This window comes from Rhododendron vialii, chromosome 3a (genome assembly GCF_030253575.1).
Source record: "Rhododendron vialii isolate Sample 1 chromosome 3a, ASM3025357v1".
Lineage (NCBI taxonomy): Eukaryota > Viridiplantae > Streptophyta > Magnoliopsida > Ericales > Ericaceae > Rhododendron > Rhododendron vialii.
The window spans coordinates 33,376,038-33,403,337 of NC_080559.1; the positions used below are offsets into that span (position 1 = coordinate 33,376,038).

A 27,300-nucleotide genomic window follows, 5' to 3' on the forward strand; every position below is an offset into this window, starting at 1 on the left:
TTCAACACTAAAATCCAAAAAATGGAGTGTAGAAACCAATTCCCAACAAAAATTAGTCCGTAAAGTGATTGATTCGCATAATTACAGTACAAGTCACAATATTACAACAGCACATTCTCATTGTAAGAAATGCTGCTAAGTGGGCGTGCTTGGCAGCGATGCCGAGCGGCACAATCGGCTCGAATATAATCCCAGTGCATAAATATATGAACCGTCCGTTACTCGAATTTAGATCTGAGCCATCAATTGCCTAGATAAACGACCAGGTCTTTCTAGTTTACACAGGATGGTGCTCTGCAGGGTGCACAGCAACGTGTTATGCACATCCAGATTGTTAGTCTCAAAAATCAATAGTCCAAATTGCCTGTTTAGTTGTACGATTGAGATTACGCACAGCACCGTGCAATCCGAACCATTGATTGTCGAGATCAACAACCCGGGTGTGCACAACACTTCCCTAGTTACACAAGTTTGTCGCTTACAGCAAGTGTACATGTTTTATTTAACTCTCACCAAAAATTAAAAAAGTAAATTGATTTCTACACTCCCTTTTTTATTTCTACACTCATTTTTTTTGTCTTTTAGCAAAAAAATTACACACTTTTAATACTAAAATCCAAAAAAGGGAGTGTGAATATCAAAAGAGAGAGTGTAAAAATCAATTCCCAACAAAAAATTGGTTCGTAAAGTGACTGATTCGCGTAATTACAATGCGAGTCGCAATACTACAACTGCACATTCTCATTGTAGAAAAATGCTGCCAAGCGGGGGTGCTTGGCAGCGGTGTCGAACGGCCGGATCCCTGGCACAGTCGGCTCGAATATAATCCGAGCGCATAAATATCTGAACCGTCCGTTGCTCGAATTAAAATCCGAGCCGTCGATTGCCTAGGTGAACAACCAGATTGACCGCTCAGCATCACTACATTGGCAGGCCCGCTTGGCAGCATCTCCCTATGCCCATCGTTTGACGCAAATGAAGGGTTAAGAATCGACAATTAAAGAGACAGCATTCTTCACAACCATTCCTCGAAAACGACTATGGCTAAATTTTAAAAAGACATCCGGCTCATAATCAATCGATGATGTGTTGAAAGAAAAGCAACTTATAGTACTATTTTGGAAGTCGTGATTAATAAATGAGGCACAATATCTAACGTCGTTATTGCTGAATCTTTGTTCACATTTCAGTTCCATGTTCTTTTGTAGAACTGAACACATAATTGAGCATTGAAAAACAATTCAACACATGTGACAAAGCTATTGCAAGGGAGTACGTTACATATACAACAACAATTTATAAGTTGTGGCTGGCTTCGACAAATTGTCGCTCGCCTTCAGCTTCGATGAGCCGTAAGGGGATCTCTCTCATGGAACAATACCCTTGTAAATCATTTCCGAGTACCTGTTAAGATGAAGAAAAAAAAAAGTATTGAAAGGAAAATAGTTCTGACATCATGTACTATCTATGTTACATGACTGGGTACGGTTACGTAAATGTCTAAGAGTAAGGTTGAAATAATATTCACAAGGTACTATTGGGCAGTTCAAATGTTATAGAGGCGTTGCATACTCGCATACATAGTTTGCAGTAACAACAAAACTCGAACCACTGAAAACGCTTCTCAAGTAACGGTCCAACTACTCGAGTTGCAACGTATTTCATTCCGTTGTCAAAGTGTTTGGGTGTCTGGTAAAGGTAGTTTATACTCCTACATTTGTAAGATATCGTAAAACATAACCTACCATGTAGCTACTAAGCTCATTGTAGATGTCTACGTACTAGTACATATTTTCCAGACAAAGAGGGACTAAAACCGAGAAAATCACTTACAATTCTCTTCCCTAGATCTGGTGTCAGCTGGAACAACAAAATACTCTTCTTCCCCCTTCTTGAGATCTCCTATGCAGCTTCATTCCTGTTGGCCTCGGAGGGGCAGCTTTTGCCAATCTCTTTGCTGCAAAAGATTAGTGATTATGAGCACACAAGTAGACAAACGCTATTCACAGATAAAATTCGACCCCATGGAAGAAGGTTGCAACACCAAGACATTTGCAAACAACACTACCAAGAGGACCACAACCATCCATTTTACAAATCGGTAGATAACCTAATTTCTTAATCCGAAATCACACAAACGATATTCTTTTCAACCAATTTGGTCCATAAGTATGACACATAAGCTCATGTGTGTGTGCAGAGAGAGAGAGAGAGAGAGAGAGAGAGAAATGATATTCCTGGTACAGTCAACCAAGCCAAACTCATGAAGGCATATCCTTACAATCCAATGCACTAGAAATACACGACTAACTCCTGAAAAAGCAATATACTTGCCTATTTCATAGAAGAGCTCATTGACATTTTGAGCAGTTTTTGCAGAAGTTTCAAAGAAAAGCAATCCACTTTCTCTAGCATATTGCTCCCCTACCTGCAAAATCAAAAACCTTCTTGAGTAACTTTGGTGATTAAGTTGAAGTATCGGGGGACCATAGAAAAAAACCAAGTATTATACCAGTTCCTGTAAATCAGCTTAAATATAAGTGTTAAAGGACATGCCCACTTTCAAAGGTATCAGAACAAAGAGAAGCTCTCGCCGTTTCTCATGATACTAGGATCACATTCTGTCTTTTGCATCCTCTCATTCATGTACGTGATAACCAATATCATAACATCCATGTAAATAAATTGTGCCACTATGTAGGCACAATGTCGAAAATCCTCAAGTTATGTAAACAAAATGAGGTTCTGTAAGTGTTCCCAGAGAAAGATCAAGACAACAACAATACAGAGTAAATTATTTAGTTGTCCAAGGTCTCATAGTATTTCAATATGCAAACACAATCAAGAAATGATAATTTTTTTTGAAGGCATTATGCCAAAAGTTGATAAGTCTGGTTTATCCCAAAAGACTTCTGGGAGCCTAGAAAGAATTTAAGAGGACTACCCCCAGGGTTGGCTGTATGTTCTTAAGCAAAAAAATACATGCATGAATTATCTTGTAGCCAACGAATAAATGGTGGAGCGTTCTTAGGAGACAGTCAGAGATATGCAGTTGCTTTCTGTAACCTGTTAGACGATGCTCGTAATTAGTTACAAAACAGCTAAATCTATCAATCAGGATAAGTTCTAATAATGAGTTTACACTTTTGTTGAACTTGAAAGTTGGTTGAGTATTATCTCAAGGTTGACATGTTTGGTGTTTACTACAGTTATTCAACGGAAGACTGTATACTTGGGGTAATAAGACTTCTATGAATCTCTGAAATTTGGGCGATTATGAAGAGAAGAAAAATAATGGTTTGATATCTTGATGATGCTCAGCATTACGAAGGCTAACCAACTCATGCCCTTGTAAGAGAGCAACTTTATCCAAGTTGAAACTTGAAGATGCCAAAAGCACAAGAGAACATCCAGAAATCACTTTAAGTTCTTAATCATCAAAATCTTAAAAGAAACAACTTTAGGTTGAGGCTGTAAGAAAATATATGATTGCCTAGAATACTATCAATGACGTGGTTGAGGCTGTAAGAAAATATATGATTGCCTAGAATACTATCAATGAGGCGGTTTCACAAAGAGATCATCGGAGAAGACAAATTCACAAACTCCAAAATGTTGTTGGGTTTATTACTTTATTCCCTCAATTTAAGTTGAAAAATAAAAATGAAATACCAGAGGGTGGAGGCCAAATGCTTTTAAAAGTTTAGCTTGATGATTCATTCATTATGATTTATGAGTCTCCTATTTGCAAATTGCACTTCAGTATAGCTCACATAGTTGGATACATGAAAACTGCATGAGTGACATTGCATGAAAACTTCTGTAGCGACATTTTATAGCATATTAGCAATTTAGCATGCATAGTAGTCTTAATCCATGAACTTGTCACCAAGACAAGGTCACTACTGAAATGTGGTTCCTCTGCAAGGCACATCTTTGCGCCCAGCTAGCCTTGACAACTGCTTTGGCATCTTCAATGAAGAGGGCCACTCATAATTCAACACAAATGTTTAGGGTAAATAGTAATGAGTTAGACCCTAAAGATGGATAAAGCCAACAACATCAGCTGGCATACCTCATTCGCCACCTGCCTTTTTGTTTCCAAGTCAGCCTTATTTGCCACCAAAACAGTTACCAAGCTTGGATGTCCTACAACAACAACAACACCACACAGTTTTATTAATGCTGCATTGCAGCGTAAGCACCAAAGTTAAGCTAAATATTGTCTTCTATGCACAGTGTTCAACTGAAATACAATTATCTAGGGAGAAATTTGAACTAATGTGTAAGACATAAGAGTAATCAGCACTATGAAAGCTGTAGAGTAGCCCGGCCCTCTTCCAGACCCTACCAGCTTTAGCCTTAGCTGATAGCTAAGCTTCACTTACTTGGTCAAGAAGGTAACTATGAGAGCGGAATAAAAACTAAAGTGAATCACCTTGTCTTTGAAGCTCTTGAACCCACTTTTTGGCTCGTTCAAATGAATCCTGAAGGAAATGCACCATATACCTTCTGTCAGTTGATTCCCTCTCACTTATATATGCACACTAACAAAAAATGCAATGACTAGGAGTTTTCATGAGGGGATATATGGCAACCAGTAATTCTCATAAGTGAATATAGTGAAGATTCCCAGTATGTGGAATGGAAGGTCAGACAGCACATCGATAAGATGAACAATGAAAAACTATGAGGGAAAAAAAAACTGAATATGAAGTAATGATGTGTTTTTCATGAACAACCCGTTTGATCAAAGATGACTACAGTAGACAGAAAGGAAAAGACCGCACAGTTCACATGCACAACCCTTATTAGAAAATCTATCAAATATGAACATCAACATTAGATAGTCAACAGGAAGAAAATTTTCAGAACTTTGGCAAATAGCTACCATGCTTGTGATGTCATACACCACAACGGCTGCAGCTGCACCCCGATAGTACATTGGAGCTAAGCTGTAATACCGTTCTTGTCCTGCTGTATCCCAAATATCAAACTTTATTGTGGCATCATTGAGTGACAAAGCTTGAGTGAAAAAGGCTGCTCCAATCGTTGATTCCTGCATTATTACTCCCACGGAAGGTCCAACAACATGAGAATGTGTAAAAGATAGTTATACATTAATATAGAGAGAACAAAATAAGGGGCAAAAATAGTAGAGTGAACCTGGTATTCATAAAACTGGCCTTTCACAAATCTCAGGACCAAGCTGGTTTTCCCCGTTCCCATGTCCCCAAGTAATACCTGGGAAAGGCAACTATATTAAATTCGAGTGCCATAGCCATAAACGCAACCTACCGAGTGCCATAGCCATAAACGCAACCTACTGAGTGCCATAGCCATAATCGCAACCTACCGATCATTTGATTTACATCTTTTCTCATCCACCAAGTATAAAGGTTCACACATGAGGCAAACAACATTAGAAATCAATCTCAACATTTTGGCATGACATTTGGGGTGAAATGATTTCGGGCCAATTGAACAGATAAAACCTCAATGGAATTTGAAACAACACAACATAATGAAGTTCTGAGATTTTCCACTCGAATAGTAGCTCTTTCCTCTCCCTACTTGATCAAGTTCGACCATTCAACAATGTGCATCCGGTGATCTGTAGTATTCTAACAAAATTATCCCCGAACCAAAACAGCGAGCTGAACATACTCAACAGGTTTTATCTAAACTTCTGCGATCCACAAGTGATGGAAAATGGCAGCCCCCGATAAAAGGCTATAAAAAACGTGGATTGGATGGTTCTAAGGCCCAAGCCTTAATTTGGCATATGTTGGATGATGTGGGCCCTACCTGGGATATTAATTAGGCATTGGCTGGAACATTAAAGGCCGTGACTTTTCATGAGCCTTGTGTCTTTTCATTTAGGGAAGTTTGACCACATATTTAATGCATTCAACCTTTATGTATACATTCATCCTATCCAGCCATCTAGGGAATATGAATAGTTATTTGCATTCACACATTCATTCTGCCTAGACCTATTGGGAATAGGAGTAGTTATTTGCATTCAAGTATTTTGGAGTCTATATAAGTCATGTAATCTCAAGAGCTTGAATTATGATTGAATGAATGAAAAATTAGCTTTAAGCTTTACTGATTGTGTGATGCAATCCCATTCTTTGGTGCGATGCTAAAAAGGCCTTAGGTGTGATGCCTTTGGTAACCTAGGTGTGAGGCCTAGATCTATCCTTCTCTAATTCTTCTCTCCTTCTTACAAAATACTGTTCACAGTCCCAAAAAACAGCCCCTTCCCCTCGTGTTTGATCATACTTAGCCCTATTCCAAATCTGTCTTGCATCAATTTTGGTATCAGAGCGAATGTAGCATCATGTCTACACGATCCGGAAGGCCGTTTAGAGGAAGATTAACCGATTTCCAGCGTGATGAGATTCTGTTAAAACTTGTGGAGCAATTGGATAATAATAATCTGCGCATCAGCACTTTGGAAGGCTAAAGAACTCAACCTAATGATGGTGAACGAGGAGGCGAACAAGGCAAAAACTCCGGGAATAACAATTCTAATGAAAATGGTGAGAACCAAGGTGAGCGCACAGAAAAACAGCGCGCAGATTCCCTTCGAAGTCAACAATTTAGGGCTGGCCAAGGTCAAGGAATGCAACAAAATTCCATGTCTGACTGGACCCATGATTTGTTACAGAGGAACCAACATGAGACCTATGTTACAGCCGGAGATATCACTAAGAAGATTAAAATGGAGGTTCCAGATTTTGAAGGCAAGGTCAATCCTACTTTGTTTCATGATTGGCTTGCTTCTATTGAGGAGTACTTTGACTGGTATGATATGGCTGATGATCGGCGAGTGAGATTTGCTAAGATGAAGCTTGTGGGCTTAGCAAAAATCTGGTGGATGGGTGTTGAAGGTGATATTTGGAGGTTGGGGCAACCACCAATTGGTACTTGGCAAGAGATGAAGGCTAAGTTGAGGGAAAAGTACATGCCATCAAGTTACCATGAGAAGTTGTGTGAACAACTCATCGAGTTAAAGCAAACATGTCAGTGGCTGAACATATGCAGAAATTTGATGAGCTGAAGATGAGGAGTCAAGTGACAGAAGATTCAAGTCAAACTCTTGCCCGATTCAAGGCTGGTTTGAGGCCAGACATAAGGAGGGAGCTGCTTCGCCAACCCTTGTACAGTATCGAACATGCCTTCCAGGTTGCTTTGGATATGGAGGAGTATTTGAAATACCCAATTCCTAAAAAGTTTGGGTCTCAAGTTGGGGAAACTGCAGCTAAAGGGTACAATGATGCAAGTCGTTTCCGGCCCAGTGTTTCTAAGCAAACTTCAGCCAATGCGGCTGATCCAAAAGGCAAGAATCACACAGCCAACAAAGGGGGAGGAAAGGACAACAGGTGCTTTAAATGTGGTGAACCTGGTCATATGGCCTATCAATGCCCGAAGAGGAACTTACACATGGGAATGGAACAAGAAGCTGAATTTGACCAACAACATAATGATGACAATGATGATTCTTTTGACGTTGGGGTTCTAAATACAGATGACTTAGAAGAAGAGGACGTGGACAATTCATTGATCTCTGTTGTTAGACGTATCCTTTCAGCACCTAAAGTTGAAAAGGAGGACTGGAGGCGTACTTCTATATTTCAGATGCTGGTCCGCTATGGAAACCAAGCCCGAAAGCTTATTATTGATGGTGGGAGTTGCATGAATGTTGTATCTGCTGCCACAGTGGAGCGTCTTAAGCTTCCTGTTCAACCACATCCTCATCCGTATAAGGTAGCTTGGATCAACAACACTTCCATTCCGGTAACTCAGCGCTGCCTAGTTCCTTTATCTTATGGTTCTTATAGTGATTCCATTTGGTGTGACTTAATTCCCATGAATGTCACACATATCCTTCTTGGGAGACCATGGCTTTATGATAGAGATGTGCAGCATTGTGGGAAAGAGAACACGTATGCTTTCTCATTCAAGAACAAGGAGATCGTTTTGAAGCCAATGAATACAGCTAAAATGGAAAAATACAAGGAAAAGAAGCCAAAGGGTGTTGCTGAAAATAAAGCCTAAATCTCTCCACATTCTCACCAAGAAGTTTTTTCAAATAGAGAGTATGGAACTGGGAGTTATACATGCCGTGGTGGTAAAAGAAGTATCAGAATCAGCTGCTGCAACAGCCTCTGAATTACCATCAGAAGTGGCTGAGTTGCTGTCCCATTTTTCTGATGTTGCACCTAAAGAGCTCCCAAATGAATTACCTCCCATGCGCAATGTCCAGCATGCAATAGATCTCATTCCAGGATCGCAATTGCCTAATCTTCCGGCCTATCGCATGAATCCAAGTGAACGCGCAGAGCCTAAAAGACAGGTAGATGAGCTTCTGTCCAAGGGGTTTATTTGTGAGAGTTTAAGCCCTTGTGCTGTTCCAGCTTTGCTCACGCCAAAGAAAGATGGCAGTTGGCACATGTGCATAGATAGCCGTGCTATAAACAAGATTATAATCAAGTACCGGTTCCCCATCCCAAGGCTTGATGATATGTTGGACATGCTGGCTGGTTCTTGTATATTCTCGAAGATCGATTTGAAAAGTGGCTACCATCAACTACGCATAAGGCCAGGAGATGAATGGAAGACAGCTTTCAAGACCAAGGATGGCCTCTATGAGTGGCTAGTCATGCCATTTGGCCTTACAAATGCCCCAAGTACATTCATGCGCTTTATGACGCAGGAATTACAGCCTTTCTTTGGTCACTTCCTGGTTGTTTATTTCGATGATATTCTAATATATATAGCAAGACCAAGGAGGAACATATCTTTCATCTTCAACAAGTTTTGAGGCTTCTCCGTCAAGAGAAACTCTACATGAACTTAAAGAAGTGTTCTTTCATGAGTCCAAGGGTTGTATTTTTGGGTTTCATTGTGTCCTCTAAAGGAGTGGAGGTTGACCCAAGTAAAGTGAAAGCTATTCTAGAGTGGCCAATTCCCAAAACCTTGCATGATTTACGCAGTTTTCACGGGTTGGCGACTTTTTATCGTCGATTTATTAGGAATTTCAGCACGGTAATGGCACCTATCACTAATTGTATGAAAGGAGGACAGTTTGTTTGGACCAAGGCAGCAACAAAAGCTTTCGAAGACATAAAGAAAATGATGTATGAGGCTCCTGTTCTACGTCTTCCTAACTTCTCAAAGGTATTTGAAGTGGCGTGAGATGCATCACATGTTGGGATTGGAGGTGTTCTTAGTCAAGAAGGGCACCCGGTTGCTTATTTTAGTGAAAAACTCAATGAAGCCAAGCAAAAGTATTCCGCCTATGAAAAAGAATTTTATGCAGTGATTCAAGCATTTCGCCATTGGCGACACTATCTTCTTTTTAAGGAGTTTGTGTTGTTTTCCGACCATGAAGCACTCAAGTAGTCAAGTACATCAACTCTCAAAAGAAGCTGAATCATCAACATGGCAAATGGGTTTCATTTCTGCAGGAATATTCTTTTGTTATCAAACATAAGGCTGGTTCAGAGAATAAGGTTGCTGATGCCCTTAGCCGAGTGGTGTATGTTATCTCTTCCATGGCTATACAAGTGGTGGGTTTTGATTTGCTCAAGAGAGACTATCCTTCTTGTAAGGATTTCAGCTCTATACATGCTCAGCTGCTGGCTGGACAGCAGGGAGGATATGGTGATTTTTCTTTGCATGATGGTTTCCTCTTCAAGGGAACCCGACTTTGCTTACCTAACACATCACTCCGTGAAGAAATGATTTGGGAATTTCATTCCGGAGGGGCAGCAGGTCATTTTGGAAGAGATAAGACAATTGCAATGGCCGAAGATCGCTTTTATTGGCCAAAGCTGAAGTGAGATGTGGGCAGGGTTGTTTCGCAATGCCGTACTTGCCAACTTTCAAAGGGAAGAAAGAAGAATACAGGTTTATACACTCCGCTACCTGTGCCCCATGAGCCTTGGCAGGATTTAAGTATGGATTTTGTCCTTGGATTACCAAAAACCCTTCGGGAACATGACTCTATCTTTGTGGTTGTGGATCACTTCTCCAAAATGGCACACTTCATTCCTTGTTCAAAGACATCGGATGCTATCCACAATGCTAAGCTCTTCTTTCAAGAAGTTGTTAGACTTCCTGGATTACCAAAGACCATGGTCTCTGCCCGTGATTCAAAGTTTGTGAGTTACTTCTAGCGAACGCTATGGAAGTTGCTGAATACAAAACTGAAATTTTCTTCGGCTTTTCATCCGCAAACTGATGGTCAAACGGAGGTTGTTAACCGCAGTTTGGGTAATCTATTTCACTGCCTTGTGGGTGATCATGTTGGCAGCTGGGATCAGGTGCTTCCCATGGCTGAATTTGCATACAACAGCTCCGTAAATAGATCTACAGGACACAGCCCTTTCGAAATTGTCACAGGTTTGCTCCTAGGAAACCAATAGATTTGGTTCCTCTACCTATCCAGGCTCGCCCAAGTGCTGAAGCTGAAGCTTTTAGTCAACACATCCGTGATATCCACGATGATGTGCGGCGAAAGATTGCCATCAGCAATGAGAGCTACAAACAACATGCTGATTTGAGGCGGAGGTTTGCTGAATTTGATGAAGGCGACATGGTTATGGTTCAAGTCAAACCAGAACGGTATCCTAAAGGGGTTTATAAGAAACTTCATTCAAAGAGTGCTGGTCCATTTAAAGTTCTCACGAAAATCAGCTCTAACGCCTATGTGCTTGAATTACCTGATGATATGGGCATAAGTAATGTGTTCAATATTGAGGATCTGACTCGATATTCCGGGCATGTTGAGGATAGTAACCGGGGCTGACCCTGTGGCATCTCTCCCGGCATCCAAACGTTTCGAGGATGAAATCGAAGATGTGGTCGATCATCAAATAATTTTGACTCGACATGGAGGTTATCAAAAGTATCTCATTAAGTGGAAGGGGCATTCACTTTCAGATTGTACTTGGATTACTGAAGAGGAATTTCACCGCCTCAACCCGGACTTTCATGAACAGTTCCATGCTTTTAACTCGTCGGGGTCGAGTTCTCTCAAGCCGGGAAGAGTTGATGGAAAATGGCAGCACCCGATAAAAGGCTATAAAAAACGTGGATTGGATGGTTCTAAGGCCCCAGCCTTAATTTGGCATATGTTGGATGATGTGGGCCCTACTTGGGATATTAATTAGGCGTTGGCTGGAACATTAAAGGCCGTGACTTTTCATGAGTCTTGTGTCTTTTCATTTAGGGAAGTTTGACCACATATTTAACGCATTCAACCTTTATGTATACATTCATCCTATCCAGCCATCTAGGGAATATGAATAGTTATTTGCATTCACACATTCATTCTGCCTAGACCTATTGGGAATAGGAGTAGTTATTTGCATTCAAGTATTTTGGAGTCTATATAAGTCATGTAATCTCAAGAGCTTGAATTATGATTGAATGAATGAAAAATTAGCTTTAAGCTTTATTGATTGTGTGATGCAATCTCATTCTTTGGTGCGATGCTAAAAAGGCCTTAGGTGTGATGCCTTTGGTAACCTAGGTGTGAGGCCTAGATCTATCCTTCTCTAATTCTTCTCTCCTTCTTACAAAATACTGTTCACGGCCCCAAAAAACAGCCCCTTTCCCTCGTGCTTGATCATACTTAGCCATATTCCAAATCTGTCCTGCATCAACAAGATTATACAAAGCCATGATACTCGATGACTTATCGAACCCATCACGTTTATTACGCCTTAAACACTTCGAAATAGTAGAGAAATGGAACAGCATAACATTGTGGAAAACCGCGCATCTATGTTCCCGGTATGTATTGTGGAGTCACTGGAGTGAGAATTTATCAGTTCGTCATGCGAAATCTAATTATACAAAATACATAATCAACGTATTGAGGATGTTAAATCACACGGTACTACTCTCATTATCCGGTGCACTCGACTTTTAAATCAAATCAAAGCACTACGAATAAGCTCACTGTCTTTACCTATAGCCTATAAATTATCCACTAATCGATTGAAAATTCGCAACTAGGTTTAGAAAAAACAGAACTGCAGTTATAAACCCTAATCTAACACTTTAACATGAATTGAAACTCTTTTAACTATACGAAAGCACTTCAAAACACGTGAAGAAAAGAGTGAACCGTGAACTTAAAGGGAAGACGTACCTACCAGCTTGGCTTGTATGTTCTTGTTGCCAGTAGTCCTCGCCATGAGAGAGAGAGATTTGGTACGTGAAAACGAAGCGCGGCCTTGATGTGTGTTGCAAGGAAAGGAGGGAGGGAGAGGGAGGGAGAGAGAGAGAACGTTAGGTTTTGTAAGTTGACTGGTAAGTTTGTTTTGCTTTTAGCGCCGTGATCCAACGGCTCGTATGGCTTTTGTTTTCTCTTCCCTCCTTTCCATCTACGGCTCTGCGCATTCCACTTTCGTCATTGGCCACGTCAGAGAGAGAATGGCAACACAGGACAAAAATTCACCTGTTACACAAAAAGAGAGGTACAATTTAACTTGATTCAATTAACTGGATGAGTGTGAAGCCCGGTATTTAAAAATGTACTTACTAGACTTTAATTAGGTTATTAAACCCAATTTTTAGGCTAAAGAAAAATGATCAAGGTTGAAGGGATATTTTCAGTCCACGTTTTTAGGACACAAGGATAGCATAATAAAATTTTAGGGATTCAGTACTTTTCTTTAGAAAGCAAACGACACCATAATAATCTACACATTTTAATTAGTCTACGAAATAATCTTTTTGAGTTTGGAACCTGGACATGAATAATTGAATCGGAATGAATTTTTACTAGAAAGCAGAATTAGAATTTTGGTATTCAAATTACCCTATAGATACACGTATCACAGCTAGAAAATTTGGTTGGCACATTTGTCCACATATCTAAAGTTAAGAATGACTCAGGAGTGTTTTACCTCTAAAAAAAAATACTCCCTCCGTCCCAAAATGGATGACAATTTTTGAAATTCCTGTCATTTTTCATTGCTTATATCTTTCAATCTATAATATTTTTCATGAGTTTGAAAATTTTGTATAATAGAACTAATCAAGAACTATCAAACAAGATCCATATTGCATATATTTTGAGATCCATATTGAAAGATATAAGTAATTGAAATTGGCACAGATATCAAAAATTGACATCTAATTTGGGACTATCTTATTTTAATAAAATACGGACCTCCCTTTTCCAATCGAATTTCGATGATCCGAGCCGCTCAATGTGTTCAGAACGTGATTTTAAAAGTACTCGCGAGAAATCAGCAAAAAAAAAAGACCGGAAAGGGCTTCATCCGAGTAGTTTTTGTTTGTTTTTTATCTAACGGTTCAAATAACAACTGCTCAAGTCAAGCTCTTCCCGGTCATTTTTTTTGCCGATTTCTCATAGTTACCCTTAAAATCACATTCTGAACACATTGAGCGGCTCGGATCATCGAAATCCGATCGGGAAAGACAAGAAATAGGAGGTTCACATATAAGGTCCTTATCTGAAGATTTCTGTATATACATACATACATACATACATACACTAGTAATAGTAAATGTAAAAGGATAAAAGAGAAAAGAAAGGAAACAACTAAGAGAGAAAAAGAAACGGTGAAGGAAAAAGAGAGAAGCAACTCGTGCACCACCTGGTCAGATCCGATCTCCGACATCCTTCGATTACCGCCAGAAAACTACAGTGGATATTCTCCTTCTCTCTCTCTCTCATAGCAACCGTGGCATGTGTGTTACCTAATTTTCTAATTTCAGTCCAATCGACGGAAAATGTCAATCGACAGGAAACTATTTCGTGATTCTGCTGGAATGTGGGGTGTAAATGTGGAGTTTGGTTCCTTATCGTTTTCAAGACTTCTTTGAAAACAAACAATGAAGTGGATGAGATATGAAAGAAGACTAACAAATGGATTTTATTAATCTCCAAAGTAGAAGAACAACCGATTAAGATAATCGAGTGAACAATTATAAATTATAACTACTCCTAGAAAAGAAAAGATAAAGGCCTATTGGCGTTATTTGTGTGTCTAAAACTACCACGATCTCGAGCATAAATAGGCCTACTCAAGTTTGAATTTAAATCTTCCCTTCAACCCAATATGGCAATTACTTCTCCTTTTCGTCCCTCTTCATAAATAACTTCCACGAACATTTGAGCATATCCAAAAACTGCTCCTTTAATCATGGGAGAACTGCCCCTTTGATCATGGGAGAAACCGAACACCCTTCCTTTTGACACCTGTGATTCAATTGTTGAAGGTAAAAAACTATAATAATCAATTGACGGGTGAACCCTCCTCCCATGTTTATAAGACTTTATTATGGTTTTCTAATAATCACGTTAATTAACCAGACCATAAGTCTCATTGATTTTCCAATAATAACGTTATATCTATGCCACGTGTCACTCAATCGATGGGGAATTCGAGAAATTACAAATATGGTACAAACAACGTGTCGGCGACTGTGACCAACAATAATGAGAATTGCAGCGACGCTGTTGTGTGGATGGCGTTCACTGTGTGGGTGCATGAATGACTTAGGTGCGTGCGTGTTATACACTAGTAAACCACAAGTAAATACCCCCCTCTGTATATAAGAACAGGGCCTAAGATTCTAAGTGGATTTTTAGTAGAACTAATTATTCTTGAGGAATGAAACTACTGGAAGTGCTGTATGAAGTTGGTCTTAATTAACCATCCACATCAGTTTGGTTAACCCTGACATAGACTAAATAACGTGAAGGTCCTTATGGAATTAATTAGTGTTGAGATTCACAAATTGACCCCGAGCTGTTTTCAAAAGCCGAATAGGCCAACTCACAACCAAGAGGGCCTAAAGACATTCTGATCGCATTGTTAAATAGGTATTGACACGAATTTATTGACAAATAGGTCAATCCGAGATTTAAGCAAGAGCATGATCAAGTTTTCATCTTAGCCCTCGACAATTCAAAAGTGAGATACTCTAACCTTAGTTATATTGTTTTTTCAAACAAATTATATTGTGCGTTTCATATGCTCAAAAGTTATGTTATAAGGAAGCATGATTTGATGAAAGTTTTTATGCCTTACAATCTTATGCCATGGAAAAAGAAAACGAACTTTTTATTGTGAGATGCTAATATAACAAGGATGACTATGATTATAAAGTGATGATTTAAAAGAATGACTATGTTTAAGAAAAGTTGATTCTACGAACACCTTGCCATCTAAAGGTGAAGAAGCTACTCCTTCCGTTCTAAATTGGATGTCAATTTTTGTCAATTTTAATTTCTTATATCTTTTAATATAAATCTCAAAAAATATGCAATATGGATATTGTTTGATAGTTCTCGATGAGTTATATTATACAAAGTTTTCAAACTTATAAAAAACATTATAGATTGAAAGATATAAGTAACGAAAAATAACACGAGTTTCAAAAAAATTCGTCATTTTTGGGACGGAGGGAGTATGATATTATGTTCCATGAACACCTTGTCATGTAAAGGTGAAGTTGATGCATTCAGACAGCGGTGTCCCCGGTCGGGGGGATAGATTTTAAAAATACCATAACCAACTAAGGGGTTATAAGGTAGGAATGTTATGTGGCACCAGCTACTAGTGACTTGATCATTTCACGCCACATAGGATCGCTCCCTCATTCATGTTTAGCTGTTAGATGTGCATCATAAGATTATGTGATGATGATGTTTTGCATCCTCTTCTTATGAAGTTATGAGAAAGTTATGTCAAAGAAGCTTATGAATGTTATTTCCATGGTAAAACGTATAACTCTGGTACTTTATCTCTCATTATCTCACACGAGCTATCAGCTTATGAAAATTAATTATTTTCCTACAGGTATTGCCAAGTAGGATCAAGAAACGTTGCTGCTGGGGGACATGTAAAACAAGTATTTAGTCAAGATTTTAAGAACTTCAAAGTTGGGAATTGACTACTCCCTCTTTAGTGTAAGGTCACATTATGTTATAAAGTTTTTAAATCTTTAAGGCTTTAACGGTATCTTTATGTCAATTATGCTTCCGCACTTTTAATTTTTTATAGTCTTCGCATCTCTTGGACTAAGTAATGAGGCATCGGGTGGAGGTTAGATCCACTGGCTGGTCACTTTAATCCTATCATTTTAACAACTTTTGGGATAGGATCGTGATAATAAGAGCATTTCCATTGTAATAAGCAAATGAATTTGGATAAGCAAATTTAACAATAATGTTAAAAAAACACCCTACATTATAATAAGCAAAGTTATAATCTTTTAGCAAATAACCAAATTTCACCAATTTCATAATCAAACTTTACAACTTTTACCAATAACCAAACTCAAAACTCAATAACTAAAAAACACATCATATTGGAATCGTCTAATCGAAACGAATAATTTGGTGTGGTCGAGTGCATGATTGAAACTCATTTGCGATTGGACAAATATGCATTGTATATTGTGGGGTTTTTCTTTTTTGTTAGAGATGCAAAAATAACCAATGTGGAAGTAGAAATTGTTAAGTTTAATTATGAACTAAATGGATAATCAAATGCTAACACGTCACATTTTGATTATTGGTTTTGATTATTACCATTGTGGATGCTTTGAGGGCACCAAAAATTGATTATACACTGTCCATCATACAAGAACTACTCCATGCAAACTTAGTTTTTTCTTCTTCGTTTTGTGTGTTATATTTTCCTTTTCTGAATTGTTATTAAATTCGTAATATTTTATGAATTAATTATTCATCTCGATGAGATGAGTCTAAAAAGTATAAAATTATGACCTAAAGCAAAAAAAAAATTCACTAAAGACGAAAAAATATCAAACAGCTATCTTATTTGTCTAAAGTGTTGTCTTATTTGAATTTTTATCAACATCACCCCCATATTTTATACTTTTCCGATTCGTCTTATCAAGACGAACGATTAACTCCAAAAATCACGACGAAAACCTAAACATAAAATTATGAAAAGTGAAAAATACCGAGATAAGTTTCAAACTTATATAAATTTACAAGAACGCAAATTTATTACTCCTATTTGCAAATGCGCTAGCAAAGTACCAAGAATGGTCCCCGAGCGTGTTGTGCAACCATCTGAGCCGTCTGTTCAGCGATTCAATAGTTTAGATTTCATCTCGGCAATAGAAGATCAAATGTTACACGGTACTGAGATAAGATCTAGACTGTTAGATATCCAAACGGATGGCTCAGAGCTGTATTGTGTGCCAACCACACAACACCATTCCCAATTCCCCACTTTCATGTTTATCAAGCAGGCAAACACTTATGCCTTGTTCTTTTTATGATTCCAAAAGAATTTTTCAAAAAATTCTCCCTAGATTTTTCATACTTTCAACATTTCTTTCTCTATCTCTCTCTACTTATTAAGCCTGGTATTTTTCAAACACCAATCTAAACATAACATTAATTACTATTAAACATATTTTGGCCCACGTCCACTTCTCAGTTTCAATAAACATTGGTACCATTTTCATTCTTGTGGTCATTATTAATTGGGTAAATTAACAAAATCACCCTCGGGTTTTTATATAGCCTCCTCACTTTTGTGGAAATTACAAAATATCCCCTGTCTCATAAAAATTACATTACTTTTTTTGTCGTGACGTAGCCTCTAGTATCTCCAACCATGGCTTCGATCAAGTATGTGGATGTCGAATTTTTTAGAAGCCTTACATGACAATTTGACATGTTAAAATTTTGAATCTTCAAAATACCAACTTCAACACATCAAATTTAGTACTACGTTTCATTAGAAAGTTTTGAAGGGTAAACTAGTGACATTTTTTATTGACACCGCATGTCAAATTTGGCACGAGACTATGAGAGTGGAGAAGTTAAATGACACGTAAGCATTTAAGATTTTGATTGAAATTGCTTCATATTCAAATTGTTCGACTTGACGTGTCATGTCACATATAACATTCTTGATGAGATGCAGAATGAGATAAAAGTGCTTTTATTGCAGCTCAAGAAGAAAAAGACAAAATGAAACACGCGCTTTGCCTTTCAAATGGGAAAAGACAGGGAAAAAAACCAAAAGAAACGCGGTTTCATAAAGAAGAAGAGTGTGGGTCCAGTACGGACCCAATAATATCTTTCCGTACGTAACTGCCTTGACTATCCATGTTTCCTAGTGATTTCCACGACGACTCCGGTCAGTTTTAGGCCCTGATTCACTGCATGCATCCCTATTTATGTTCATGTTCATAAATCTCATCTCGCCACTCTACCTAGGCTATGCTTTCACAATCTCACCTAAGATACGAACGACCAATGTGGTTCAGAAGACTATCATACAAAGACTCTTCGATCATACAATTGTTGATGGTAGATCAATTTGATGTTTTTATAGACCTTACAAGCTTTATATAGACAACAAGATGAACGGTACAGAATATATATAGTTAATGTGTGTGAATCCATAACGGGAGGTGCTAGAGTCATGAGAGACGATCTTACGAGATAATTGCTCTCCGTTCCTTCTTCCTCTTAACTTCCTTTCTTTCCCCACTAGTTCACTACTCTCCATTTCTTTTGCCTTTGAGATGATGATTGGTCGGTCCCACTCTCCTCTATACTTGCAATCGATCATTCTAGATCCCACCAGATCACTCCCACCTCACTGTTCAATGCTTAGCCCCCACGGAAAGCCCATTTTCGTCATTCCACCCCGAACTTTTCGCCCTGTATAAAGTAGTTCTACCCACGTCGCTCTTTAATCACACTACTACTATCAGCACCGAGCAGTGAGAGAGAGAGAGAGTGAGAGTTAAAGTCTTCTTTGATAAGATTTCCAAAAAATGGATAGAAATAGAAACAGTTACAACAACAACAACAACCACCGTGGAACCGGAAATCCCGGCCGAGGCCGTGGTCGCGGCCACAACGGCGACGGCGGAGGGAGAGGAGGGGGTACGGGTTGGGGTGGTCCGGCCCTGTCCGGTGGCCAACAGTGGGCCGATGGATACGGTAGTCAGGTGGCTCCGGGCGGGGGATCTTACAGGCCACAGCAACAGCAGACTGGTGGCCAGATGGGCCATGGTGGTGGGTCCTACAGGCCACAACAGCAGCAGCAGACCGGTGGTCAAGGTGTGGGTCCCGCGAGGGCGGAGTCCGTTGGAGGAGGAGGAGGGGTGTGGAGTGGGAGACCCGGTCTTCATACTCAATCTCAGTCCCAGGCTCTTCTTCCTGGTGGGTCCTACAGGCCGCAACATCAGCAGAATGGTGGTCAAGGTGCTGGTCCTACCAGGGGGCCGGAAATTGAAGTGAATGGAAGCGGTGGGCATGGCAGTGGAAGAGGAGGAGGGGGAGTGTGGAGCGGGAAACCTGGTCTTCACACTCAAGCTACTACTCAATCTCAGCCTCGAGCTCTTCCTCGTCTTCATACTCAAGCTACTACTCAATCTGAGCCTCGAGCTCTTCCTGGTATATTTCTGTTTTGCTTTAGATGTATATAACCTGCGTTTGTGTAATTGCACCTACTGTATGGTGATTTTGAAACCTTAAAATGGCATGAAAGGGGAAGCATGGTAATTGGGAACTAGGTTTTACAGCCCGTTTGGATTGAGGGATTTGATTACAATAGAAAATAAAGGATTAGAGGTTTATGCCAAATCAATCATTTGAATGGAGTAATTTAATGGTAGATTTTGTGAGAATTTTTTGGTGAGACTTGGTGAGAAAGGGCTCCCGTTTCTTATCACATCATTTCTTACAATTCAAAGGGGCTGTTAGGAAAATGCATTTTCCTCTGGATTCACCCAGAAAATACCCAAAATTGATGTGTACACAGTGTAAATTTTAGATTGGGTTATGTTGGCCGATCACAGTGTTGATCTTGTCTATAGATTTTATTTTTGCGGTGAAATTTTGGGTAGTTTAATCTTGGTTTGATGTGGGTATAAGATTGTTATGTAATTGGTTGTGCTGGGGTCTTGCTAAGGTTGTCCTGGGATCATGGATTTCTGGAGAGTTTTATGCAAGAAGCTAGAAGTGTGGGAAAAAGAAATATAGGGAAACTAGTGATATATTTGGGATGGATGAGTTGTTAGGTTTAAATGATTTGGCTGCTTGAATTAACAGTAGTTACACAATTTTTTAGTACAATTGGGAGAAAAACCAGGACAATGAGGATCCCCTGATTATGTCAATTTCATTTCTCACAAATAAATGATGAGGGAATGTGAGGATGGTAACAGAAAGTCGTACTCGTACTTCTAAGATTGCCTAGGTGGGCCGTTAAGTTACAAGCACATAAACAAGAGAACAAAAAATATACTGCTTCGGGGAAGTTAAGGAAATCCTCTATTGCTATATCCATATTTCAGCACTAGACCTAGATCTAAGGGTGTTCGGACAAATAAGCCACTTCGGCTTATTTTTTGTCTTTATTTAAATTTTTTTCGTATCACTTGGCTTATTGTTATTTTTTTGGAGATTATCACATCCTCACGTCAAGAGGAATTTAAAAAGTAAAAAATTTTGATCGAAATTCAATTTTTTTTGAATAAAGACGAAAAAAAATCAATAAGCCAATTTTTTCGTCTTTATTCAAAAAAAATTGGATTTCGGTCAAAAAAATTTACTTTTTAGATTCCTCTCATCGTGAGGATGCAATAATCTCCAAAAAAATGACAATAAGCCAAGTGATACGAAAAAAATTTGAATAAGGACAAAAAATAAGCCACTGTGCTTATTTGTCCGAACGGGCCAAAAAGTTGGTTTCTTTTTCTTTTTTTTGAATAAAACGCACATCAGTGTTTCTGTTTTTGTTGCCCAAAAATTATGCAGAATGGGAATTTTTACCGTGGACCATCAAAATTTACCGGTGCGGAATGAGTATATTTACGCTTCATTCTCACCCTCTCTGCCACATATCTTTGTTACTATAAACTGCTCTGGACTCTTGCCCTAAAAGCTTTGAGGCTTTGAGTCCTCAACCTCCGTAGGAGGCCGTTTTCTGTACTTTTGAGACTACAAGACATCTTATAACTCAACCCTTTCTTTCCTTTCTCCTCAACAAATATTCTAAACAGATTGGGTGAATATTTACGTTAGCTAAGGGTCCGTTCCAGAACCGAAATAAGAACTTATTTTTTGTCTAATAAGAAGCCTTGTTTCGGAAAATAAGAAGATTGGTACTTATTTTGGAAGAATTTATATAGGTACCGACCGGCCGGAGAGGGAAATCGTACCGACGACCACGCCGGGCCGTCTCCGGCCACGGCCGATCCGAGCCGTCCAAAAATTCTATAAAAAAAAAACCGAGGGGATTTACGGAGAATTAACGGCAACCGAGGTGTGTAGAGTGCTTGATCTGAGCACCCATTTTTCGTGTAGGGTGCTCGAATCATATATACACGGAAAATGGGTGTTCAGATCAATCACCCTACACACCTCGGATGCCGTTAATTCCCGCATTGGCCCCCTCAGGTTTTTTTTTAGTTTTTTTTTTAGAATTTTTGGACGGCTTGGATCGGCCGTCCGGTGGCCGGAGACGGCCCGAGGCGACCGTCAGTACGATTTCCCTCCGCCGGCGCCCATTCTCATAGCAACAGTCTTATTTTTTTGTATAAGACAACTTCAAGCTCAAAAATTATGTGTTTACGCAAATAATTTTCTTATCACTATGAATCTTATTTGATAGATCTCATTGAGATCTTTAATACGGTGCAAAAAAAAATTGAATTTTTTTTTTCATTTATATTATTTTTGATTTTGAAAATGTGAAATGAACTTTTTATTTGGGTTTTGTGGAATGACCCTTCTTATTTTTTAATGAGAAATTTCAAAATAAGTACTTATTTTTTAAGAAGGTTTTCGGAACGGAGCCTAAGTGATTTATTCAGGGTAAAAACAAATTTTCCTCTGTTTGTTTTTCCTCATTTGAGTTTTTTTTGTTGCGTGTGTGATTCAAGATGGATTCTAGTGATACAGTCACAGTTACATCCCCTCTCTTGATGGAGCAGCTTTTGTCTCTTTAATTTTGCATAGTCCTCGTAGCTTTGGATTTATGTTGCCTTGTGAAATCAAGTACAACATTTTCTTGACTTTAATTTGTCTATTTGTTTCAAGAAATACACTCAATGTATTTCATATTTGTTATGGGTTGGGAACTTAGGCAATATGCATCACTTGAGTAGATAGATGAAACATATCACAAGTTTCGAGGAATTGAAATTTAGATAGGAAATGAAAGCAATTAGTTTGCCTGCTTGTCGTTTTCTTCTTTCAGGTTTACACTATATTAATTGGCTACAATGTGTTTTCTTTAGCATTAGTTTGCTTGTATTGTCGAGGAATTGACTGTGTTTTTGTTATTTTCGTATTCATATTAACTTCAATCGGGATGCTCTACTTGGAATTGACTGTGTTTTTGCAAATGATTGACGAAGTCATTCTGTTCTCTGTTATAACAGATATTGAGTCTTTGCAAATTTCTGAAAAAAAGCCTCCACTCGCTCTTTCTGAAGAAACAGAGAATAGAATTGTGCCCATAAACCGGCCTGACAGAGGGGGAACAGTTGCTGCCTGGGAGGTCGGGCTCTTGGCCAACCATTTTCTGGTGAGTTTCAAGCCAGAAGGCACCATATTGCACTATGATGTCAATGTCAAACCACAAATGTCTCGTGGCCCACAACGTACAAAGAATTTTATACCAAAAATGGATCATCGTCGGATATTGGACAAGCTTTTCTCTGATGACCGCACCCGATTACCGGACCAAAAGACTGCTTATGATGGAAGGAGATTCATCTTCAGTAAAGTGCCACTGCCCACTGGGCAGTTTGGTGGGGAAGACATGGAGAATCACAACTCTCCTGTATTCACTACTACGTTAGTGAAAAAGCTGAGTTATGCCAAGCTAGAAAATTACATAAGTGGAAATCACCGTGATGATCCCCGCGATATTTTGCAAGGAATGGATTCGGTTATGAAGGAGAATCCATCTAGCCATAGGATCTCTGTTGGTCGGAGCTTCTATTCTAATCAATTCAGACCATCAGATGACCTTAAGTGCGGGGTTGCCGCTTTCAGAGGGTTCCAACAGAGCCTGAAGCCCACTTCTCAGGGTCTAGCCTTATGTTTGGACCATGAAGCGATGCCATTCTGCAAGCAGATCTCAGTCATAGACTTCCTTAAGGAGAATGTCCGGGGTTTCCATGAAGTAAAAGATATGTTGAAGTTGAAAAAAGATGTGGAAAAAGCATTAAGAGGGCTGAAAGTCTACGTAACTCATCGCGACACAATGCAGAAGTTCCAGATAGCTGGGCTGTCCGATCGTCGGACACGAGATATTTCATTCCCTCTAGAAGATCTAGAGCAAAAGGGGCCACCAAGGAAAATTGGACTTTTGGAATATTTCTGGGAGAAATATAAGAAGAAGATAATGTTTGATGATATTCCCTCTTTGGATCTGGGAAAAGCCAATTATGTTCCTATGGAATTCTGTACTTTGGTGGAGGGTCAGAGGTACCCCAAGGAGAAGTTGCCAAGAGATAAAGGCTTGTTGTTAAAAAAGTTATCAATGCCTCCACCAGAGGAGAGAAAGAGAATTATCTGTGAGATTGTGCAAGCCGACGATGGACCTTGCGGGTATGATCTTTAACTAAATCCTCATCCTATCTTCATTAATTATTGTACGTCACTCGTATTTTCATGTCAGTTCTTCTATAACGGTATTGTGAATTTGTAGTATAACATGTTTTGTCTTCACAATGATTCTTCTATAGAAGTGTGTTTTTCCTTCTCTTATCTTTTATACTTTGTTCATTGTCATAACGAGACCCTGAGCGGGGGACTCTTTTGACCTGCCACAACGACAATGCGTAAAACCTGGGGTTCAACAGACCAGTGCGGGACCCTTTAAGCATTGATTATTTGCCATGTATCCCTCTCTGCATTGCTCCATGGCATGAATATGAAGTTATGGTTAATGTGTCAATATTGATCACGTTAGCTAATTGATCTGTTTCATATGTTTGGCCAGTGAATGGGGCATTCTTTTTATTTTGAGATGGAAATTTGGATTAGTTTCCAGACTCGTTGACAACCTGGATAGAAATAATAAAAGATACAAAAAAAAAATTGGTGCAAAATAATTGGCTCACAAGTCACAAGTTCCCAATTTGCTGGTGGTATCAGGACTATTTTGGATTAATAGGAACTTTCATGTACCCATCACTATTAGTGTATAGGAAATACTTGTTTGGTTTGTATTAATTTTCTTGATTTGTCAACGTGTTTGGTTGCGTATACTATCTTCACATCGTTTATACTTGTTGTCAAATGTGTTTGTATTGGTTCTGTGTTTGTTCGTGGAGGACATCTAATCACCCTTTTTGTTCCTGCAGAAATGTTGTTACGAATTTTGAAATTGCAGTTGATGAGAAGATGACTACAGTAGTAGGCCGTGTCCTGGCGCCACCTGCTTTGAAGCTCCGTACTCCCACCGGCAAACCGCGAGTAATTAGAGTTGACAGGGATCCGAGATGCCAGTGGAACCTACTTGGGAATTCTGGGAATTCAGTTGTGGAAGGCAAGCCGCTCAAGCGGTGGGCCTTGATAGATTTCACTGCAAGCGACTGTTCTAGACTGAATGCTGGTCTTTTTAAAAAGAATTTGATAAATAAATGCAGTGATCTAGGAATCCCTGTGATGGAGCCAGTGGTGTCTCGTCTCACGAGCATGCGTGACTTGTCTTCTGTTTTTGAAACTCAAGAATTACTCGATAGTGTTGTGAAGGAGGCAAACGGGAAATGCAACGGCCGTTTGCAGCTTTTTGTATGTGTAATGTCTGAAAAGCACGACCGCGGCAAAAAGTTTCTGAAATGGGTCTCCGAGACAAAGATTGGAATCATGACTCAATGTTGCTTGGTCGGTCATGCCAACAACCCCAACACCAGAGAGAGCGACCAGTATCTTGCAAACCTCGCTCTGAAAATTAATGCTAAGCTTGGCGGTACCAATGTGGAACTAGCAGAACGGCTCCCTGGTTTCCCAGGCGAAGAACATGTCATGTTTATAGGCGCTGATGTCAACCACCCTGGGCCAGGAAACGCAACGTGTCCATCTTTTGCTGCAGTGGTTGCTACCACCAACTGGCCTGCCGTTAGCCGCTATGTTACCCGTATCTGCCCCCAGGAACACCGGAACGAGAGGATTGTTGATTTTGGGGCCACATGTTTGGATCTAGTCAACACTTATGCTCGCCTCAACAAGGTCAAGCCGAAGAAAATTGTGGTTTTCCGCGATGGGGTTAGTGAAGGCCAGTTTGATATGGTTCTCAACAAAGAGTTGCAAGATATGAAGAGGGCCATTTACGAAGATGATTATCGCCCAACCATCACGCTCATTGTCGCCCGGAAGCGTCACCTGACTCGAATTTTTGTCGAGAACGTGAGGGACGCGGGTCGTTCTGGAAATGTGCCTCCGGGAACCGTGGTGGACACAAAGATCGTTCATCCCTTCCACTTTGATTTCTATCTCTGCAGCCAGTATGGCGTGATTGGGACGAGCAAGGCGGCGCTCTACAGTGTTCTCTGGGATGAGCATAACTTCACCTCGGACCAGATACAGAAGCTGGTATACCACCTTTGTTTCACCTCTGCTCGTTGCACCAAGCCGGTCTCGCTTGTTCCTCCGGTCTTCTATGCTGATCTTGTTGCGTATAGGGGACGAATGTACCATGAGGTGGCCATGGAGTTGCAACCTCAGACTGCTGCTTCATCATCATCAACATCTGCTGCTTTACTGAATGAAGGGTTATACAAAGTGCACCCGGACCTCAAAAACGAATTGTTTTTTGTTTAAGGGGGGCCGTCTCTAATCTCCGTTCTCTATTCTCGAGGAGAATAGAAAAAGTAGATTATTTTACCGTTACCCAAATCCAGGTTCAAATCTCCTTTCCTAAGCACTAGAGAAGGACGTTTGTGCGTGAATCTAATTGGGTTTCGAGTCACTACCGTTTATACATGACTCCATACTGGGGTTCATGTACTTCCACACTGGGTTTTGTGTCTCTGAGGTTTATACATGACTCCATGCAGGGATTCATGTCCTTCAACCGTTGGTTTCGTGTCTCTGCAGTTTATACATGACTCCATACAGGGGTTCTTGTACTTCCTCCGTTTGTCTAGTATTATCATCGTGGTTTGTCTAGTATTATCATCGTGGGTCTTGTTTCTGTAATAAGAGGTCCTAGTATCTGTAGGATCTCATGGATCTGGTTTGTGTTTGAGGTCTTGTTTTACTGTGTTTGAGGTCTTGTTTCCTGATCCTTTAAGCCCATGTGGGGCTTTAACATCAGGATAATAGTTCGTATCATGGGTTTGTTGTGTGTTTTCATGTGTGTCGATCAAACGATGGAATATTGCTTCCTTATATATAAAATGTGTATTAAGTTTGTATTGATCCTGTGCGAAATTACCTGATTAACTCTCATTTGTCTGTGAAGTTTGATTCATTTTACAGGTGTTCAACAGAAGTTTTACACAATGTAGAAGCTCTCTCTCTCTCTCTCTCTCTCTGGGGTGTGGGTGAGTACAGAAATAGTATGTATATATGTTCTGTGTCTAGTGGAACAGGAGCTAACTTGATTTTTGAGAGAGGGCAAGAGGGTAATTTCACCTACCAAACTCACCTAAGCAATTGCTGATCAGGGAGAGGTAGAGTGAACCCTTTAAACACACACACACAAACCCAAACTCCCGACGTGGGAGCCGGAGCTAACTTGATTTGGACTCAATTCTGATGATTGATATTGTTCTTAGCATTAATTTTGCAGGTCACCTTTAGTTTAATGTAATTGAGTTTTTATGTCGATGCGTCTTGATGCTCATTTGATAATTTTTATTATAACCTCCAAATATCTTCACAAACTACACCGGAATTAGTCAGTGTCTTGAGTTTATAACCTGATTATTAAGATACCACTTGGCGTAAATGATCATTTCTGTTTTATTATTCCGTAATTTTGTCAGTTTCTTTTTTTTTTAAATGATTATCTCACTTTTCATTTTTTAAAATTTTCGTTATACTTTTGAACATTTTATTACTCACGTCGAGTCATGTTACCCAAATTATGCAACCTAGAGGGGGGGGTGAATAGGATTGCTAGTAATAATTACCAATAAAAATTTATCTCTAACAATATATGCAAACAATAAGTATGCAATCAAAATAGAGAGATAGAGAGATAGAACCCGTTTATAGTGGTTCGGTCCGGATTTGTCCACGGTCCGGCCCTACTCCACTTCTCCTCAAGCAAT

General features: G+C 39.5%; 2 protein-coding genes and 2 long non-coding RNA genes across 6 annotated transcripts; 3 read left to right on the forward strand and 1 right to left on the reverse strand.

Annotated features, from left to right (window-relative positions):
• Nucleotides 1–1,131: 1,131 nt before the first annotated feature.
• LOC131320172 (ras-related protein RHN1-like) lies at nt 1,132–12,315 on the reverse strand. 2 transcript variants are annotated; one of them, XM_058350766.1, is made up of 8 exons: nt 12,177–12,315; nt 5,167–5,244; nt 4,892–5,059; nt 4,439–4,487; nt 4,076–4,149; nt 2,335–2,428; nt 1,834–1,957; nt 1,132–1,404 (listed from the first exon to the last, which is right to left on the reverse strand). In XM_058350766.1, the coding sequence occupies exons 1-7, from the start codon at nt 12,216–12,218 to the stop codon at nt 1,857–1,859; spliced, it is 606 nt and encodes a 201-aa protein (XP_058206749.1). In that variant the 5' UTR covers nt 12,219–12,315; the 3' UTR covers nt 1,132–1,404; nt 1,834–1,856. The 2 variants fall into 2 exon arrangements, with proteins under 2 accessions (XP_058206749.1, XP_058206750.1); XM_058350767.1 differs by having other exon boundaries at nt 12,173–12,247.
• On the forward strand, nt 5,535–11,628 carry LOC131320173 (uncharacterized). The gene is made up of 2 exons (XR_009198141.1): nt 5,535–6,011; nt 9,663–11,628. It is a non-coding gene; the product is annotated as an uncharacterized LOC131320173 (long non-coding RNA).
• A 1,253-nt stretch (nt 12,316–13,568) lies between the features above and the next one.
• LOC131320174 (uncharacterized) lies at nt 13,569–16,111 on the forward strand. Its single transcript, XR_009198142.1, has 3 exons — nt 13,569–13,699; nt 14,829–14,972; nt 15,861–16,111. It is a non-coding gene; the product is annotated as an uncharacterized LOC131320174 (long non-coding RNA).
• A 2,642-nt stretch (nt 16,112–18,753) lies between these two features.
• LOC131320175 (protein argonaute 2-like) lies at nt 18,754–26,441 on the forward strand. Of its 2 annotated transcripts, XM_058350770.1 has the most exons (4): nt 18,754–19,456; nt 22,450–23,626; nt 24,385–25,851; nt 25,884–26,441. In XM_058350770.1, the coding sequence occupies exons 1-3, from the start codon at nt 18,832–18,834 to the stop codon at nt 25,841–25,843; spliced, it is 3,261 nt and encodes a 1,086-aa protein (XP_058206753.1). In that variant the 5' UTR covers nt 18,754–18,831; the 3' UTR covers nt 25,844–25,851; nt 25,884–26,441. The 2 variants fall into 2 exon arrangements, with proteins under 2 accessions (XP_058206753.1, XP_058206752.1); XM_058350769.1 differs by having other exon boundaries at nt 24,385–26,441.
• The last annotated feature ends 859 nt before the right edge of the window (nt 26,442–27,300 follow it).

What these genes read in the sequence shown, in the direction of transcription:
- LOC131320175 (XM_058350769.1), top strand. Translation starts at nt 18,832, where the DNA reads ATGGATAGAAATAGAAACAGTTACAACAACAACAACAACCACCGTGGA. An exon ending in TGAGCCTCGAGCTCTTCCTG is followed by an intron (nt 19,457 to 22,449) that starts GTATATTTCTGT and finishes CTGTTATAACAG; the next exon opens with ATATTGAGTCTTTGCAAATT. An exon ending in GCCGACGATGGACCTTGCGG is followed by an intron (nt 23,627 to 24,384) that starts GTATGATCTTTA and finishes TTGTTCCTGCAG; the next exon opens with AAATGTTGTTACGAATTTTG.
- LOC131320172 (XM_058350766.1), bottom strand. Translation starts at nt 12,218, where the DNA reads ATGGCGAGGACTACTGGCAACAAGAACATACAAGCCAAGCTG. An exon ending in TCAAGAGCTTCAAAGACAAG is followed by an intron (nt 4,150 to 4,438) that starts GTGATTCACTTT and finishes TTGTTGTTGTAG; the next exon opens with GACATCCAAGCTTGGTAACT. An exon ending in AAAGGCAGGTGGCGAATGAG is followed by an intron (nt 2,429 to 4,075) that starts GTATGCCAGCTG and finishes TTGATTTTGCAG; the next exon opens with GTAGGGGAGCAATATGCTAG.